Source organism: Ochotona princeps, chromosome X (genome assembly GCF_030435755.1).
Source record: "Ochotona princeps isolate mOchPri1 chromosome X, mOchPri1.hap1, whole genome shotgun sequence".
In the NCBI taxonomy this organism is placed as follows: domain Eukaryota; kingdom Metazoa; phylum Chordata; class Mammalia; order Lagomorpha; family Ochotonidae; genus Ochotona; species Ochotona princeps.
The window spans coordinates 22,366,680-22,387,285 of NC_080865.1; the positions used below are offsets into that span (position 1 = coordinate 22,366,680).

At 42.2% G+C, this 20,606-nt stretch overlaps 1 protein-coding gene across 6 annotated transcripts in view; it reads right to left on the minus strand.

Moving 5' to 3' along the window:
- Positions 1-20,183, minus strand: part of GK (glycerol kinase) — an 81,010-nt gene extending 60,827 nt beyond the window's left edge. For 2 of the 6 annotated variants that reach the window (XM_012927766.2, XM_058658456.1), the window contains exons 1-3: positions 19,946-20,183; positions 6,846-6,919; positions 4,365-4,471 (exon numbers count right to left, since the gene is read on the minus strand). In XM_012927766.2, coding sequence (XP_012783220.1) covers positions 4,365-4,471; positions 6,846-6,919; positions 19,946-20,023 — 259 coding nt within the window. In that variant the 5' untranslated portion in view covers positions 20,024-20,183. The remainder of the gene's footprint in view (positions 1-4,364; positions 4,472-6,845; positions 6,920-19,945) is intronic. The other 4 variants (XM_004587831.3, XM_058658457.1, XM_058658458.1 and 1 more) reach the window with 3 other exon arrangements.
- Positions 20,184-20,606: the final 423 nt, after the last annotated feature.

Consider the following 20,606-nt stretch of genomic DNA (forward strand, 5'->3'; position numbering starts at 1 on the left):
ACTACTGGCTATGAGAAGGAAGTGCTAGGTCACTTTGGCCCAGAAATGAGTTTCACACCGGCCAGAAACAAAGGTGTAGCTAGAAGCAAATGGAGTAGGTTCAATTCTTGCAGACTAATTAGTGAAACTAAAGACAAGCCTCAGGGCTGGTGTGGCACAGTGCGTTAAAGCCACTTGTGAAAACAGTATCCCATGCCTGAGTGCTGGTTTGAGTTGTGGCTATTCTGGTTCATATTCGGCTTCCTACTAGTGCATGTATGAAGGTAATAAAGGGAGGCCCAAGTCCTAGAACCCATGTCATCCATGCAGGAGATGAAGATTGAGTTCCTGTCCTACCTTTGGCCTCACTCATCCCTAAGTTTTTATGGTCAAGTGGGTAAAATGAATCAGTAGAGAGAAGATACCATTTGTTCTGTCTCTCTCCACCCTGTGCATTAGACTCAAACTGGTGCTCCAATATGAAATGCTGACATCACAGGCAGCAGCTTAACCTGCGGTCCCACAATGCCACCCCTTCCCTAGTATGGAAATTTCCCATTTACTTAAGACTACTGAATCAAAATCTTCCCCTTCCTGGAAATCAGCTGCATGTTGCTCCATTTTATCACCACCATACCTACACACATTAATTAGGGACACAACGGGATTACCAAATGAATTATTTTAGTTAATTCTAGTCTTTTTAAGTAGCTCTTATTTACAGAAATAAAAGAAAATCCTTTTTTGGAAAGATTTATTTATTTTTATTGCAAAGTCAGATATAAAGACAGGAGGAGAGACAAAGAAAGATCTTCCGTCCAATGATTCACTCCCCACGTGACCACAATGGCCGGTGCTGCACAGATCCGAAGCCAGGAGCCAAGAACTTCCTGCAGGACTCCCACGCGGGTGCAGGGTCCCAATGCTTTGGGCCATCCTCCACTGCCCTCCCAGGCCACAAGCAGAGAGCTGGATGGGAAGTGGAGCTGCCGGGATTAGAACCGGCGCCCACATGGAATCCTGGCATGTTCAAGGCGAGGACTTTTAGCTTCTAGGCCACCACGCCGGACCCATAATAGAAAATCTTAAGGATATATCTCAGAGCCAAGATGATGTTAATAAAAGTACCATTGAAAGTTGATGGTTCCCTCTTTTTTTTTTCTATTTATTTACTTTTTATTTGAAAGACAGAGTTTGGGCCTAGCACGATGGCCTAGCAGCTAGAGTCCTCACCTTACATGTGCTGGGATCCCATATGGGTGCCTGTTTTAATGCTGGCAGCTCCACTTCCCATCCAGCTCTCTGCTTGTGGCCTGGGAGGGCAGTGCAGGACGGCCCAAAGCCTTGGGACCCTGCAACTGTGTGGGAGACCCAGAAGAAGTTACTGGCTCTTGGCTTCAGATCAGCACAGCTCCGGCCGTTGCAGCCGCTTGGTGAGTGAATCATCGGATGGAAGATCTTCCTCTCGGTCTCTCCTCCTCTCTTTATATCTGACTTGGCAATAAGAAAAAATATTTTTTAAAAAAGAAAGACAGAGTTACACAGAGAGACAAGAGATTGGTTTTCCATTCACTGGTTCAATCCCCAAATGGCTGCAACAACAACAGATGAGCCAATGTAAAGCCAGGAACTCTAGATCTTTCACGTAGGTGCAGGGTCCAAAGGACTTGAGTCATCCTCCATCGCTTTTCTAAGCCATAAGGGAGCTGGGTTGGAAGTGGAACAGCCAGGACTTGAACTGGTGCCCATATGAAACACTGGGGTTGCAGGAGGAGTCTTAGTCTACTATGCCACAGCACTGGACCCAGTTCCCTCTTTCTATAGTTAAATTATCTTAGGAAGAAAAGAAGTCCTTCGGTGGTGCCCTTGAGAAGTTTAAGCTATAGGACCGGTGTTGTAGTACAGTGAACTACCCTGCCTCCTGTAGCACCACCAGGCCAGTATCCCACGTCAGAGTACCAATTCTAGTCCCAGCTGCTCCACTTCCAATCCAGGTCCCTGCTCGTGCACAGGGGAAGCAAACAGGGAATGTCCAAGGGCTTGTGCTCATGCCCCTGCCATCCAAGAAGCAAGCCTGGACAGAGTTACAGGATCCTGGCTTCAGTCTTGTCTGGCCCTGGTACCTTCAGCCTTTGGGGGAGTGAATCAGAGGATTGAAGATCTTTCTTCTCCTCTTCCTCCCTCCCTTTCTCAGTCTTTTCCCTTTCTCTCTATCACACTGCCTTTAACATAAATTTTTTAAAAAATCTTAAATTAAGAAAAGATTTTCAGCAATAGAGGCACCTCGTTAGCCTTTTGTCCTTTCACGGCTACATCAGCCTGAACACTGGATTATCAACCCTCGCTCCAACCACCACTCTGCATAAATGCTGAAAATCTAAACACACAGAATTTCTAGCAAAACTAGTAGAAAGGGGGTGGCATCATAGCACAGAAAATTAAGCCTCTGCCTGTGATACCAGCACTTCATGTTGGAGCACCAGTTCAAGCGTAGGCTGCTCCAGTTCCCACACAGTTCCCTACTAATGAACCTGGGAAGGCAGCAGATGATGGCCCAAGTGCTTGGGCCCCAGCAACCCATGAGGGAGCCCTGGATGGAGCTCCTGGCTCCTGGCCTCGGCCTGGTCCAGCCCTGGCCATTGCTGTCATTTGGGGAATAAATCAGCAGGTAGATCCCTCTCCCTCTTCCCCTCTTTCTTCCTTTAACTGTACCTTTCAAATAAATAAATATCTAAAAGAATATCAAATTCTTATTTTTAAAAATGCTAGGAATTCAGAGACCTTTAATAATCTTATATCTTCAGGCAACTATTTCAGGGAAATTTTCCAAGCGAAATGTCTGGATTCCAAACACTCTTCTCCAATACTTTCTTTGTCTACTATTTCTCACCTCAATAAAAAGCTTCCCCATACATGTGGGAGGTCCAGCAAGCTCCAAAGATCTCCTTTGACATAACTTGTCTCCTGACCTCATGTCTCAATCTATTATCCAGACCTCCATTCCACCAGCAAGTACTGGCTCTTTCTCCCTACCTACACTGTTGGTCAAACCACAAGGCTCACTCAGGACTTCCACAGCAGACACCACAATGGTCTTCTTGTGTCCACACTTACACCTTGACAGCCCACTCCTTGCACAACAGTCAGTAAGCCACCCTGCCATTCTGCTGCAGACTTTCTAATGGCTCCCTGTGAATCTGAAGAAGAGGCAGAAGAAGGGACCTGCGTGGAACACTTGTGTGGCTGACAAGTCCTACCCACTTGCACAATTTCAGCTCCTACTGAAACTCCCACACACTCTTACCCTTAAACCTTCTTTCATTCTGCTTTTAACACGCAAGACTTCTTTTAAACCAGTAATGTTCCAAACTTATTCTCACCTCAGGACATCTGCACAAGTTGATTCCTTTGATTCCTTTGCCTCACACTCTTAGCACAGAGTGTTGCATGACTGATCCCTTACAAACTGAGATTTTAGCCAAAGTGACACCTCTTCCGAAAGGCCTTCCCAGGCTACCCAACCTAAATGAAGCCCCTCTAGGCACATTGAATCATATCACTCTGTTTCTACATGCTGCATAGACCTTTTCAGCATGTGAACTTAGTTTGTGGATGGGCATTTCACACAGCAGCTGTGTTGTTGCTTGGGATGCTCACATCCCATACTAAAGTGCCTTGATTAAGTCTTGAATCCTCTGCTTCCAATTCAGCCTCCTGCTCACGTACACCCAGAAGCGACAGGTACTCGAACCGCTGCCACTTATGTGCATGACCCGGAAGGATTTCCTGGCTCCTGGTTTCAGCCTAGCCCAGCCCTGGCTGTTACAGGCATTGAGTGAACCAACGAAGGGAAGATCTGTTTCTCTGTCTTTAAAATAAAAATGACAGTAAGTAAATATTTGAAAAAGCAATCAGCTTGTATTTCTCTGCTTTTACTGTTTTTTTTTTTCATTTTTATCAAAACAAAAGCTCCATGAAAACATGAACTTAATCTTGCTTTTCATTGTAGGATCCTCATAGAAATGCTTGGTACTGGGCCCAGCACTGTAGCCTAGTGGCCAAAGTCCTCGCCTTGCACGCACTGGGATCCCATATGGGTGCTGGTTCTATCACGGCAGCCCGGCTTCCCATCTAGCTTCCTCTGCTTGTGGCCTGGGAGGAGAGTGCAGGACGGCCCGAGTGAAATCAGCAGGCAGAAAATCTTCCTCTCTTTCTCTCCTCCTCTCTGTATAGCTGACTTTCCAATAAAAATCAAAAAAATAAATGAACCTTTAAAACAAAAGAAATGCTTGATACTTCATAGGCATTCAAGTGTGAGCTGAAAGAATGAATTAATGGATCTAACAGAGTTTTAACAAATGAGTAAAATATTATACTAAAAATACCTTTTATGTTGGAAATATCAATGTTGAGCTGTCCAAGCTTCTCACACGTTTTCTCTATACACTCATAGACAGACTGCAGAATTTCCTTAGGGTCTTGTTCTACCCAGCTTTGAACAAAAGAATGTTATTTAGTTAGTCGACAAGAAATCAATCCAAATATAATTTATCTACGTAGGAATATTAACTTGGAAATGGTGGTTGATCCATAAATTACAGGAAATCAGATAAGCAAAGAATAACCCACATTCTCAAGAAATGCTTAAAAGAAGTCTATTTCCCTTACATTTTTATTATTCTTCAGAATAACCATTTTAAAGGCCACTAATAGCTGTAAACAATAAATACTCTATTTCTAAATTATATTCTCAAGTCCAATTAAACACAGTAAGAAAAGTTTTCCAATTCCCTATATCCTGCGAGTTTGATTAATTTTGATAACGAACTTGCAAGTTTCAATAACTAATTATTTCTGAGTAGACAGGAAAGTGGTCATTATTCTTGGGAATAAGATATTTGGGAAGCAGAAGAAATTCTGAGAAGTGAATTAATTATTTTAATATCTTATGTCATTTTTCCTGCAAATATTTTTGTGGGAATTGAAGGGAAAATACTTTTTCTAATGATTGTTTCGTGCAAACAAATGATGGATCAAAGCTTTGAGAATCAATTTTAGCGCAGTCTGGGTAAGGTTCCACTGCCTCCAAACAATGAAAGGCCGATAGTAAATACGAAGAGGAACAGCACTGTGGCACAATGAGTTACGCAACTGCCTGTGACACCAGCATCACATTTGAGCACTTGTTCAAGTTCTGGCTGCTCCACTTCTGCTTTAGCTTCTTAATAATATCCCCTGGAAAATAGCAGGTAACCCAAGTATTTGAGTCCCTGCAGCCTTGTTGTACATGTAGATGAAGTTCTTGCCTCCTGGTTTCAGCCTGGCCCAGCTCTTACCCATAGGCCACTTTGAGAACCACAGGATAAAACCACTAGCATGCTCTCTCTATCTCTGCAATTTTGCCTTTCAAATAAATAAATAAATAAAAACTTTCAAAGTTGCAAATGTAAGTATAAATAATAATAAATGAGAAGGAAAGGAAGGCTGGGAGAAACAAATGGTACTTGGTCAAAATCCAAAGTAGAAATGACCCAAACTAAAAGAATCCTGCCTAGATCTGGAGGTAGTGAGAGAATTCCAATTAGGCCCATTCTCTGCTTTTGATGCCCCCAGCTGAATGCTTCTCTTTGCTCAGCTTTGAGTTCTCTGAAGTTCAAGTTCCCTTCAAAAATCTAATCTCCTCCAATGTACTTGTGATTTCCATCCTTCCATGAACCAGGCACTCTCTTTCCAAACTGCATGGGAATTTGGCTTATGGATGGCCATTCTAACGTTGCTAACATATCAGTAGTTTTTTTACTAATACTAATATTATTATTAAACAAAACAATGCTCCTAAAATAGAGCATCTTTTCATGGAAAGAAAACAACACAATTTGGAAAGGCACAATTTCTCTTTTTCTCAAATTGAGGTGAACTTGAATGTGAAATACATGGATCCAAAAAGGGTACAATTTGCTGAGTTGACAAATTATGTATGTATGTAACCAATATTTCCAACAAGTTAGATTATTTCCATCACCCGAGAGTTTTTCTATGTAACCTTTTCAAGTTAAGTCACATGTAAGTAGCCATTTTTCAGAATTCTGGCATCCTATGTTAATTTAGCTTATTCTTAATTTGTAGATACAGCCATATACTATGTTTTATTTTTTACTTTTTTATTCATAATATCAATATGTTTCAGATATCACGTCACTTATAATGACTGCCAAATGTCTTCGAGTTATCCATTCTACTGGTGATAGACATATGTATCGTTCCCAGTTTGGGACTACTGTGAATAAAGGGGCTATAAACATTCAATTTTAGTCTTTCTCTGGAAATATACTTTTCATTTCTTTTAGACAAATTCCTTTGAGTGTAATACAGCAGGTATATAGTTAATTATATAAGAAATTATGAGTTTTTTCAAAAGTTTTATCATAAGTATCATTAAATTTTAGATACACTTTATATTATACTTAGTCACAATTACTACATGAGAACTATTACCAAAAGGATTATTTTTAACATTAGATGAGTGCTACTTTATAAGCAGATGTTTTTTATTTGCACTCATATCATCAAAATAGTATTTTGGCAATGATGGAAGCAGAGTAATGATTTCAAATCAATGCAAAATTTCTGATATTTCATGTTTTAAAAATTTTTAGCATTTAATATACATCTGAATTCCTAAGCCATCAGCACATACATGTTTTTCCAAGTTACCAAGTTATTTCTTCTTTTCCTGACTAATATCAATCCCTCAAGTCTTCTAAGGAGACTATCTAGACATGTTTACTTTACAAATTCATAGTGCAAGTGGGTGAGACGGAATAATAAACCCGATGTGTCTTTACACGTCAAATTAGGAAACATACCCTTCTCTTGGAAACTCTTGTTTTATTTCCACCTGATGATGACTAAGTAATTCTGCTGTTTTTGAATTGAAAACCTGGAAGACACATTGCAGTGTTAGTGTAAAAATCTATGATACTTAAAATTATTCAGCAACTGAGGTTCTCATTCATAGATTTAATATATTCAGTCAAATGAAATAGCATGTAAAATGTTACACTTTCTCTCCAAAAGGAATCCTAAAAAATTGTATGACAGCATCAGAAATAAATTCTCTTCAGATAAAAAAAAAAGTGGCAATTACTTACTCTTTAAAAAATGAAAATGGTTCTCCAACTGTACACAAGTTAACATATTTACCAGTTAATAGTACAGGATCATTTTTGGAGAATAGCAAAATCAACAATAAGACCTGATCTAAAGTTTGAAACAACGGTAACAGGGTCTCTTCTCCCTTCATCTTGAATATGGGGACAAGAAGCAGATGATAAGAAAAGGATTGTGTGTGAATTCCTTTGAAGGCAAGTGAAGGACTGCATCCAGCCCTTAAGAGGATAATACAGCCACAGGGTGCCCTGCCACGGCAATTTAATACTCTCTGTGACATCGTAAATTGCTGATCTTTGATAAAGCACTTAAATCAAGGGATGGAAACTAATAAAAAACTGCTGCATAAATCTATACAATTTCAATGTCACTAAATGGCACTTTTTAAAACTTAACAATATTTTTTCATATGCACTGTCTTCCACCCAGCAGGATCTACACTTGAGTACCAAAGGACTTACTCATTCCAAGAAAAATGCATATTTAATTAATGTCTCCTTCTAAAGCCAACATAAGTGCAGCAAGAAAGTAATTTCCAAATAGTAAAGAAGCATTTCCATGACCAGGTTTCCTGGAAAAAACTACCTGGTTCAATGCAGACTAAGAAAAAATAAAAGTGCATATGTGTATATATAAATATAAAACAAAACAAAACAAAAAAGACTAAACAATTGAGAAAAAACACTATGGTTTTTCGCCCTCCGCCCTTCACATCAAAATGTATCTCCTGCATCTCTGAAGAAGATCATAACCACACAAAAGGGCAAATTCTGAAGTTCTTTCAGGAGATAACATATCTTACAAGTCAAAGGTTAACTTGACAGACTACAAACAGAAGGCACTTGACAAAACTCTGGCAATATCCAATTATATAATTTAGGGTATGTCTTTAGGATGGCAGCTCCTTCAAGTTTATAGTATAAGTCTATGATACTGGCTTCATTTATTTTGTGAACAAAGTTGGGGTTCAATCAATACTTGAATGTTTTATAATGTATGGTCTATTATAAGGCACTCAATGGAGGGGGAAAAAAAAAAACGAGAAGCAGCCATGTGACACAAAAATCCAATAAGAAACTAAAGCCAGGCTCAGCACAATAGTCTAGTGGCTAAAGTCCTCATCTTGCATGCGTCTGGATTCCATATGGGCACTGGTTCTAATCCCAGCAGCCCTGCTTCCCATCCAGCTCCCTGCTTGTGGCCTGGGAAAGCAGTTGAGGATGGCCCAAAGCCATTGCAGCCACTTGGGGAGTGAACCATTGGATGGAAGTTTTTCCTCTCTGTCTCTCCTCCTCTGCATACTTGCCTCTCCAATAAAAAATAAATAAATCTAAAAAAAAAAAAGAAACTAAAACTATATACTCTTATTACCCGTATTATTGCCAGTCTCTTGCCATTCTCATATCCCCAAAGTAATCTGGGTTAAAAACGAGGTGTCCTTTTCGGCTGGATGGATTAGTAACAACTGAAACAGTGGACCTATGGGGCTATAAATGGAGTGGGACCCTTGTTTCATCCCCTCCGAGTTTTAACTAAGCTAACTTCAGGGTTCTCATTCTGATAATGAATTCATAGGCCTTGGAGAGGCAAAGGGAAGGATTTTGGTAAATTCTATTAACCATAATAGAGTGTGAAGCCAGTCAACTACACACTATTTGGACCTGCCAGAAAGGAGCTGAGACCTCACTACTTCCTTAGAGCTCTGAGCCTAAGAAGATTGCTACCACTTTTAACAGTGTATTTTAGTTCAGGCTAGCTACATTGAAAGTGATCATTAGCTACATGTGACTAGTGCCTATCATACTGGACAGCAGAATTATAGAGCATTTTTCCCTCCCGGATTCACATAAAAAATCATAATGAAGCCTTTTGGCTGTCCATTTGTCAGTACCTGGAGAAATGTGCAAAGGCTAATGCTATTTCCACAAACTGCCATGATGGAGGGTAATGTACTCCCCATGAATGTTCTCAGTATGTTCACTGTTCAGTAACAAGAACACTACTACATTATTTTCAAGCAGACCTAACAAAAAAATTACCAACTAAAGATGGCAGGGGCTGCATAGCTTGCTTTTATTAACTAATGTGGTCTCTTGTTTAGGAATCATCCTCATTAAAAAAGAAATCATTCGAAGGCAAGGAACAAGAAACAGAAAATGACAGACACTCTTCTCATCTTGTCATTTTAAACTTTGAAATTTATCTAACTTGAAGATCACCTAAAGTTTGGACACACAAGTGTACAGTAATGAAAACAATTTTAAGAAAATATTTAAGACAGAACGAGTCTATGGGCACTAGAAACTATGCAAGAATTCCTCTGGCCTGGGCACGGCACAGAAGCCTAGTGGCTAAAGTCCTCACCTTGCAAGTGACAGGATCCCATATGGCCACTGGTTCTAATCCCGGCAGCCCCATTTCCCATCCAGCTCCCTGCTTGTGGCCTGGGAAAGTAATTGAGGACAGTCCAAAGCCTTGGGACCCTGCACCCATGTAGGAGACCTGGAGGAAGCTCCTGGCTCCTGGCTTCAGGTCGGCACAGCTCTGGCTGTTGCAGTCGCTTGGGGAGAAAATCAGCAGATGGAAGATCTTCCTATCTGTCTCTCCTCTCTGTATATATCTGATTTTCCAATAAAAAAAATCTTAAAAAAAAAAAAAGAAAAAGAAATCCTCTGGCTTAGCATATTCAAAATATGCTCCCATGGGGCTTTCACAGTAGCTCAATGGGCTAATCCATTACCTATAAGCCCCATCATCACATATGGACTTGGGTTCATGTCCTGACTGCTTCACTTCCCATCCAGCTCCCTGCTTGTGCCCTGGGAAAGTAGTTGAGGACAGTCCAAAGCCTTGGGACCCTGCACCTGCGTGGAAGACCGTAAAGAAGCTCCTAGCTTCTGGCTTCAGATAGGCTCAGCTCCAGCCATTGCAGCGCTTGTGGAGTGATCCAGAGACGGAATATCTTCCTCTCTGTCTCTTCTACCTGTATATCTGCCTTTGTAATAAAAAAAAGTTTAAAAGAAAACAAAAAGCATGAGTTTTGAAGACTATAGTACTGCAGAAGCAGAGTCGGGCTGGTTAGCGAATCAGGTTCACAGTATCAGGGACTACAATGGTATTCTCAGCCTGGGTACGAAACACTGCAAGGAGGTGGCCAAGGTCAAGAAGCCAGGAACCTCAGCAAGCTCTGCGCTGTGCCTATGCAAAGAGACCACAGGGACAACATGCCTTGCCAGGCGACTGCACACTGTGTCTCTGTGCTGGTGCACCTCATTCCCCCTTCCACATGCACTGCCATCGTCTTGCCACTGTCCTCACAAAGCTGCTGCTGCCTGGCAATGACTGCTACATCTCAGTTGGCAGGGGGAAGGCACTGACACCTGGGCAATTTTGCCAAGGCTACCTTTGATATTATCTTCAAGAACTACAGTCATCTGACCCCTGGCATTAGGAAAGAGACTACAGTAAGCAAGTCTCTCTATCAGGAACTCACAGACCATCTTTCAAAGACACACCAGAATTTCTGCACAGAGGGTCTAGGATCCAGCTGTAGCTACAACATAGTTTTTTAAATCAGAAAAATTAACTGAATTAAGCCTGCTTAAAAAACAAAACAAAACAAAACAAACAACAACAACAACAAAACCTGAGCTCTCTGCCTCTAAGAAGCATGAAAAGAAGAACAGGGAACCTCAACCACGCCTTGGGAGCATGCTCCACCCTACAGTTCACATTTTGACTGGCTTTCAAATTTAAACTCTTCCGGAAATGATGTTAACAATGGATTTCCAAGGTAAAAATTGAGCAACACCAACTGAAACCCAAGGCACTATTATAACACTCATATTTCCTACAAGGGAGTTGACAATACAAAACGGAATACACATCAAGTTTTATGAACACCAATTCAGTATTTTTTCAATCCGAAATCATACTGATACCAGTCATGATTTTTTAATCATCCATTAAGTGGCAATAAATATAATGAAGTTTATAACCTAGGGCTACCAGGGTGTAATGGGTAAAACCACTGCCTGTGAAGGCAATATCCTATATGGGTACAGGTTCGCAATTCAACTGCTCTACTTCCCACTCAGTTCCCTGCTAATGCACCTTGGAAAGCAGCAGATGGCCCAAGTGTTCTGATGCACCTGCACGCATGTGGGAGCAAGGAAGAAGCTCCTAGCTCCTGGCTTTGGACTGGCACAGCCCGGCCTTCACAGCCACTTGGGGAGTGAAGATCTTTCTGTCTTTCCCTCACTCAGTGCAACTTTTTCAAATAAATAAATCCTTTTTTAGAAAAGGAGAAAAATACAGCGAAGTACAGAAAGAGATTCAATTAAAAAGGTACAAGCGGGAATCCAGAACACTCAGGAATGAGACAACACAGGTGAGCAGAACTGATGAGCAGGGTTTACAAGACAAGAATATGTACGAACATTAGTTACAAATCAGGAAGGGATAAGGAAATTGCAAATCCCATAGCATATAGCTTGTGTTTCAGGTACAGCTCCAACACATAGTAGAGATGGTCAAGAACTGTTCTCAGAATTTTGTGTGGGCCGGAAAGGCGAGAAACTTGTACTTGGTATAATGCAGAGGCTAAAAAAGCCCAGAAGGTAAAGCTCCAGTCCCACCCACATTAACTGTTGAACTTTTCTGAGCCTTGACATCCCCATTTACCAAAAGGATTAAGCAAAATATCTTAGAAACAATATTGAATATAGGGCTCAATAAAATGGATCTGAAAGATATGATTGCTATGGCTGTTGCTACTGCTAATTGTCACTATTAGTTCTACTACCATCACCACCAACAGGTGACAAAATCCTAATTACACCAGTTCTGTATTCCTCTCTAAACCAAAATTGTGTCCCAATTCCAGCTTTTGCTTTGGGGAAAGGGAAACTTAAAATGAAAGCTACTGCATCCAGCACAGTAGCCTAGTGGCTAAATCGTAGCCTTGCATGCACAAGGATCCAATATGGGCACTGGTTTGTATCCTGGTTGCTCCACTTCCCAGCCAGCTCCCTTCTTGTGGCCTGGGAAGGCAGTAGAAGAGAGCCCAAAGCCTTGGGGACCTTGCACCCATGTGGGACTCAGAAGAAGCTCCTGGTTCCTGGCTCTAGATAGGCTCAGCTCCGGCCATTGCGGCCACTTGAGGAGTGAACTAGTGGATAGAAGATTTTTCTGTCTTTCCTTCTCTCTGTAAATCTCATTTTCCAATCAAAATAAATAAAACTTACCAAAAAATGAAAGAAACAAGGAAAGTTTGCACTGGAAAGGAATTTACTACAGTGCAGACAAACAGTATACACCCAATGTTACAAATACTGCAGTTATTATTGCTACATTATGATTATTACTATTATTTATAAGTGGTAGAATTACCCCAGGAAGCTGAGGAACTAGATTGGACTATAAGATGTTGGACTCTATGTTTAGTTTATGCTTGCAAAGAGGGAATCTCAACTGTACTTGATCAGTGGATATGCAACAAAGTGGAATATTCCACATGGGGGGAGGGCGGGGAGAGGGGTGGGGTGATTTCCAGTTCCAATGAAACTGTATCACATAATACAATGTAATCAATAAAAAAAAAGTGGTAGAATTAGACTTAGAAATCATCAGTTCTACAGTCACCTTTGTGCCTAAATAATGACTCACTTCCAGACTGGGAAGAAGCAGGTAAAATTAAAAAAATAAGGTAAACTATTCTTACAAAAAATGTTTGAAAGTAATCTTTTGCGATAATGCCTGCATTCTCTTTTTTTGTAATGTTTACTTATATTTATTGGAAAGGCAGATATACGCAGAGGAGGACAGATAGAGAAAAAGATCTTCCATCTGCTGATTCACTCTCCAAGGTGCCGCAATGCCTGGAGCTGAGCAGATCCAAAGCAAAGAGACAGGATATCCTTCTGAGTGTTCCACGCAGGTGTTGGGTCCCAAGGCTTTGGGCCACCCTCCACTGCTTTACCAGGCCACAAGCAAAGAACTGGGTTGGAAGTAGGTCAGCCGGCACATGAACTGGCACATGCAAGGTGAGGACTTCTGGCACTAAGCTACTACACCGGGCCCACATTCTCTGTCTTATAACAAGGAGCAACATGGAAACATGAAATGCTCTCCTTGTGGAGTAACTGTCCTAGGCTTGCCTCATTTACCCTCTGACTAATTCTTAATTCTGCTGTTCCATCATAAACATGCACATTCATTTCCCTCCACACGTGACTTCCCCACTGGCTTACATTTTTATGGCACATTAAACTTTACTATGTGATAAGACATTACTCAGGAAGCGAAACTCCTTCTCAAGAACATCATGACAGTTCATAAATTTGAATGACTGAAACTTAAAATACAAAGCAAAAAACTCAGGGCCCAGTGCGGTGGCCTAGCAGCCAAAGTCCTCACCTGGAAAGCACCAGGATCCCATATGGGCACCGGTTCTAATCCAGACAGCCCTGCTTCCCATCCAGCTCCCTGCTTATGGTCTGGGAAAGCAGTCGAGGACGGCCCAAAGCCTTGGGACCCTGCAACCGTGTGGGAGACCTGGAAGAGCTCCTGGCTTCGGATCAGCACAGCTCCGTCCATTGTGGTCACTTGGGGAGTGAACCAATGGACAGAAGATCTTCCTCTGTCTCTCCTCTTTTCTCTATAAATCTGACTTCGCAATAAAAAAAAAAACTTTTTTTTAAAAGCAAAAAAACTCTAGCTAAAAATGTCTGTTTATTGAAAACAGGATCAGAAAAGGGTTTAATGGCATCTTCCAACAAGACATTGGAATTTTTAACAATAGCAAATGCCAGTGTCACATTTTTCTTAGATGAAATTGTATTAAAGAGCATATGCATATACGCCTAACTCAGCTATATCTGTCAATAAATACCCTTTAAGTTTTGACTTCCTGTTCTCATAAGCCAAGAGTTCTAGTTAACACATCTGAGTTCTGTAGACCCTTTGCTGCTGAAGTTGATTCATTTAATGAGCACCTGCCACATGCTTTGGGGCAAAGACACTGTTCTGCCTCTCAAAGAGCTCAAGACTGAAAGCTCTTAAATAAGGCTTGTGAAACAGTAAAATAAAAGCAAATGGCGAGCCTGGCGGCATGGCCTAGCAACTAAAGTCCTCGTCTTGAACACACTGGGATCCCATATGGGTGCCGGTTCTAATCTCGGCACCTCCACTTCCCATCCAGCTTCCTGCCTGTGGCCTGGAAAAGCAGTCGAGGACGGCCCAAAGCCTTGGGACCCTGCACCCATGTGGAAGAGCTGGAGGAAGTTACTGGCTCCTGGCTTCGGATCGGTGCAGCACTGGCCATTGTGGTCACTTGGGGAGTGAATCATTGGACAGAAGATCTTCCTCTCTATCTCGCCTCCTCTCGGTATATCTGACTTTGCAATAAAAATAAAATAAATCTTAAAAAAAAAAAAAAGCAAATGGCAGTTGCCTGATATTATGTGTTCACACCACTTACATAACATTACGGGCAAAAAAATAGTTAATGAGGTAGGTAGGAACTATCCAACAAAAAATCAGGAGCCAGCATTGTAGCCTACAATGTTGGCACCTCACGAGCATGAGTTCAAGACCCAGTTGCTCTATTTCTAACCTAGCTCCCTGCTAGTGCTCCTGGGAAGGGAGTGAAGAATGATCCCAAGTGTTTTGGTTCCTGTCACCCATTTGGGGCACCCAGATAGAGTTCTAAGCTCCTGGAACTACAGGCCCTGGTCATTGTGGCTATTTGGGGAGTGATGGAAGCTTCTGTTTCTCACTGCAAATTCTGCCTTTTAAACAAATCTTAAAGAAAAAGGAGTTGTCTCATTCTATCTATGTATCAAATTAAGTTTCACCAAATTTACTGTGCCTTAGTCTCTGGCACATAAGGGATTTAATAAATAAGTTTTGAGTAAATAAATGAAAGAAAGCGGAAATTCATCCATAAGCCTTAGGAGCTCTCTAAGTATGAGAAGACAACTGCAGCCAAAGCAACTTTTCCTGCCAAAACAAGCATGGAAGTACAATTCAAGTCATTCTTCACATACACTGGCTGTTGAAACAAAGCAATTACACAATCATTCTGCATGACAACACACCTGAGCCCTGCCCAGGACCTGCTGAATGAGTCACAAAATGATCATAACATGCAACATTTATTCAAAGGTAACATTTTGTATATATACACTGTGGAATAGATCCATAGATACGTTTCTTGGTGAAAATTCATTCTTTTGTGATCATAATCAGAAGTGGCTTTGATAGCTAGGTTAGGAGATGGCCTTTCACATTTGCCCCGCTTCCCTTCAGTCTTCAAGGCAGCCGGACAGGATTCAGGTACTAATCGGAAGACAAGCTTTAGAATGTGACATATCTGACCTTGAATCCTACTTCTACCACAAAAGTTTGACTTTGGGGACAATCCTCACTCAATCTAACCATCAATGTAAAGGAGTATTCTATCACTTCCTTCAAAATAGAATTGTTAAAAAAAATTAAATGAGATAATGCTGAAGTCTTCAACACAGTATAGTCACAGTGCATTCCATGCCTTCTTGAAAATGTTCAACTTAATGAGAAAAAAAAGAAGTTATCAAATCAAAGGAAATTTTTTAAGCTGAAACTTTTGTGTCATAAAGAAATGGCTCCTCCTTAGAATCTGTTACACTGGGTCTAGCATAATAACCTAGTAGCTAAAGACCTTACCTCGCATGTGTCCGGATCCCATATGGGCACCAGTTCTAATCCCCGTGGCCCTGCTTCTCATCCAGCTCCCTGCTTGTGGCCTGGGAAAGCAGTCGAGGACAGCTCAAAGCCTTGGGACCCTGCACCTGCGTGGGAGATCCGGAAGAGGCTCCTGGCTCCTAGCTTCAGATCAGTACAGCTCTGGCCATTGCGGCCACTTGGGGAGTGAATCAACAGACAGAAGATCTTCCTCTCTGCCTCTCTTCTCTGTATATCTGACTTTACGATAAAAATAAAATAAATCTTTAAAAAAATAAAACAAAGTCTGTTACACTAACTCCCTTTCCAATAAGTTCCCATTCTGCAATATGGAAAAGCATGTGTCAACCCATAGTTTATTTTCCTGTCAAACAAGCTGTACATTTTCCTTTCGTATAAAACATACGCAGAGGGTCCCCAAGAGGAATTATTTGAGAACTTTACAGAAAATTAAAATGTTCAAAAACTATAGGTCTACTTTTAAAATAAAAATCATCAAAAATACCCAAGTCAGAAAGTTTTCATATTTTTGAGGGGCAAGGTAAAATGTTAAGCCTGAGGCAGGCACACTGCAACACTGGCATCTCATATGGGCACCACTTAGTCTTGGCTACTGCACCTAGGAAAGCATCACATGGACCAAGTACTTGGGACCCTGCTACTCACGTGGGAGACCTGTCCTGTGTCCCTGCAACTCATGTGGGAGATCTAGGAACCCAGGTTCTGCTTAGCCAGGCCTGGGCTGGCCCTGGCCATTGTGGTCACCCAATAAATCAATGCATGGAAGATGTTTTTGTATCTATGTATTTCTCTCTTCCTCCCTGTCTCTCTTTCTCTCTCTCTCTCTCTCTCTCTCTCTCTCTCTCTAACTCTGCTTTTCAAATAAATAAATATATAGATGTCTGTTAAAAAGAAGGAAAATCAAAATTCAAACCGTTGATCTGTTAAAGAAAAACAAGAAGGCTACTCAATAAAATAGCTTCCTGGTAACAAAATGCATGCTGGTTTGTTACATTGATCAAGACTTTTTCAGGAAACAAAGATTAAAGAGGCTTAACAGGAGATCCTTTCTCTCAAGTAGTGCAACTACATAATTATAATAAGGGGGCAGAGATAAGAGCTATAAATAGAGATATACAGAAGTGTTGTGGGAAGGGTGGGAAATTTGAGGGCCTGACTTGTACCGAGATGGCACTTGAGACACTAGAGGCAGAGCAGAATGAGAAGCAGATATAAAGCAAAGGCAAGAGGCATTTCTCTTAAATGAAATAGCATGAATAAAACTCCTCTTTATGAGAGAAAGCTAATATTATTAACAGAGTGAAAGGGAAAAGAAAGCTTAGATCCTGGAGTTTGTTGATCTTGTGAAAGCTAAATTAAACATGAAATTCATGGCAGGGAATTACTTAAATACATTTAACGGTAAACGTTTCCTTATGACTGTTTTCTTTCCTGATAAGGTTAAGTGATTATTTTTCAGTCCTCATTACAATATGGGACAATAAGACTGGGATAACTCCTGGGAATCAGCTGGTGATTGAAGCACTTATTCAGCAAATCCGTTATCTGCATTTCACAAGGAGGAGTTCAGCAACCTCTTTCCCTATAATCAAGGGGGGGGGGGGTCAAAAAATGGCTGGCTAAGCCATCCCCAGAGTTATATGAACTCCACGCAGGATCTTTTAAAACCATTTAATCTGCCTTGAAACATTCTTTCATAGTTGCTTCTCAAAGAACAGACACCTTGATTGGCAAACTTTTTTTTTATCATTCTTTAAGCAGGATGGGAGTGTGCAGAAATAGCACAGTTGTTTACTCATTGAAATCATGCCAAACACAGCTCAGTAACCAGAACTCAATCACTGAAGGTTCATGTTGTTCATGTTACCCACTGAACAATCAATTTGTTGTGGTTATATAAAGTTGCTTAATTCCTCCTCCACTGATGTAGAACAGAATTTGAGGGACTATGAACAACCTACAGAGGATACTAAGATTGTTGAGTCACATGGACAACAACAATGAAGAATCAAAAAGAAGGCAAATATGTTCAGGCTAGCTCCAAAAAAGGAAGCCTCCACAGTTAAGAAATATTTTACCCACTTTCATTAAGGGCAAAGGCTGTAAACTCTGAGAAGAATCACTGTGCTTGGGTTTGGTCCTCAGTTCTTTATGAAGTAATTGTTGACATTTATAAGTTGAAAACTACAGACTACAACCATTCTTAAAGAATATGAAGATTGGGTAGCACTGGACTTCTGTTCTGTGCCTGACTCCCAGATAAATGTGTGAGCAACTCTTGAATATGGCTTTAAAAATCAATCCAGTTCCCTGGCACAAATATCTTCATGTTCTTAAGTGGGAAGATGAGGAACCGGCATTGTGGTGTGCTGGGTAAAGTCACAAAATGGGCACCGGTCCATGTCCTGGCTGCTCCACTGCCCTTCCAGCTCCCTGCTAATGTGTTTGGAAAAGCAGTGGGAGATGACCCAAGTGTCTGGGCCCCTGCACCCACGTGGGAGACACAGAGGAAGTTCCTGGCTCCTGGCTTTAGAAGGCTCAGCTCTGGCTGATGTGGCCATTAGGGGACTGAATCAGTGGACAGATCTCTGTCTCCCTCTCTCTCTGTAACACTTCCAAGTAAAATAAACCTTTTTTTTAAGGTGGCAAAAGGGGCCAACGCTGTGTCCACTATTCTCTGTAAAATCTCCATTTCAAATAAAAAAATGAATAAATCTTTTAAAAAAAGGTTGTTATGTTAATTATGTAGTTCATATATTAACCAAATACAGTTAGTTGACTTTGTTATTTATGATTCAGGACTACTTTATAAAGATTTATAAAAATAAGACAAAGAGCAAAACTGCCCTAGGTGAGCAAGAGAGAAACAATTCAAGAGCTGGTGGAAGGAGGTCCTTAAATAAAATTCAAACTAAAACTGGACTGAATTTTTCAGTTTAAACAACAAAAGTGTCAAGACTAAAGCATAAATGTGATTTTAGTCAGATATCAGTTAAATAGAATCCAATATACATTCATACATATTTATACATAATGTATATGTACATATACATAAATGTACACATACATTTGTATGTCATACACAAAAAAGGATGCAGAAAAAGATCTGAAGGAAGATGGGACTAAACAATCACTAATTATTTACAGCAAGCTGCCACGTTAGTCAAATGTCTATTGAAAGTGTGGTCTTTTTACCAACCAAAATTCATCTAAAATATTTTAAAACCTGACTGAACTTAATGCCTGTAAAGTGTGACAGTAACTTGAAACAGTAACTTGAAACAAAATAAGCAAGGGGGTCACTTCAACAGCACTTTTTAATGGTAGAACACTGCTATCAAATGTTAAAAACGAAAACAGATTTTCCCTGTCAAATCATGGTGAGAAGTATAGAGAGGACAGTCATTAGCGTGTAGTGGGCAGAGTACCACAGGAGATGTGTGCCGAGTGTTCACAACTCAGTGAGGATTCTGGCAAAAGCGGGTAGTGTGATGGTTTCCTAATGTGTTCTGTGCACCCTCCACCCCTCAGCATTCTACCCTCTGTAATTTTCTGTGGGGATGACAAGGCATCATCGCGGTAATACTTTATACGATCTACTGCTCCAAAGGACTGTTAGGCTACCACAGCCGTGACACAGCTTTCCCTCACCCAAGGACGTCCTGTGCCTGGCAAGCCAAATGCTCCTGGGGAAGAGCGCTGCAGTGGTCAGTGTGGCCACCTGTCCCCTGCTGCAGACAGGCTGCTTTGCGCGGATGCTCCGGAGTTCCAGGTCCCTTTTTGAGGTCCCCTATTAATAGGTGACCCAACTCCAGCACCAAGACAGCGACAGTTCAACTCAGCCGAAGGGGTCGGGTGAGGCCGAGGTCCCCTAGGCCTGGGTGGGGTAGCCTCAGCATGGCACGTCGCTGTCGGACGTCCCTCCCAAGCCCTGGAACCGGGACCCAGGGTCCCAAGAGGCGAGCGGTGGGCACGCGACACCCAGACCCTCCGGCCCTGGACTCCCATTCCGAATATTGTGCGCCTCCTCTAAACGTCACCCCCGGCTCACCAAAAAGCGCGTCGAGCTGGTGCCCTGATCCACAGCTCCCACCAGTGGCCCTAAAACTGCTTTCTTCGAGGCTGCCATGAAACCAGCTTCAGGTCTGCGGGCGAGCACAGCCGGTTTCCCGGGTGACGGCGGCGGACTAGGGAGGAGCTGGCGGTGAGGCCGGAGGGCGAGAAGGCACGAGTCCGCTGAACGCTCGGACCGCGCTCGGGGCGGCCCCTTTACCCGCGCGGAACCCTCTCACCCCGCCCCTCCGGAGCAAATCCCGCCCCCTCCCGCGGCGTTCTCAGGGACCTCGTGCGTGAGGAAAGCGGTGGGGGGGGTGTCGCTGTCCGCCTGGCCAGCCAATGAGCGAAGGCGGAAAGAGGCCCAAGAGTCGGACAATCAGAGGGCGGTGAGACGTCACGGGGGCGGGGCCTGGGCGCGGCGGAGGCGTTGGCTTGTACGGCAGGTCACGTGGGACAGCCGGAGGGCCAGAGGCGGAGCCAGCCTGCTGCAGGGTCGGGGGCGGAGGCGGGTGCTACCCGTTGGCAGGGAACAGCCGCTGGGCTGCGGGCAGAGAACACCTCCATCTGTGCCCTGGGCCGGCGCCCGCGGATACCTCCCAAAGTGCAGAACTGCTTCTTCATTTTGGTGGGCTGTGTGAAGCACCAGAGTCGCCTGG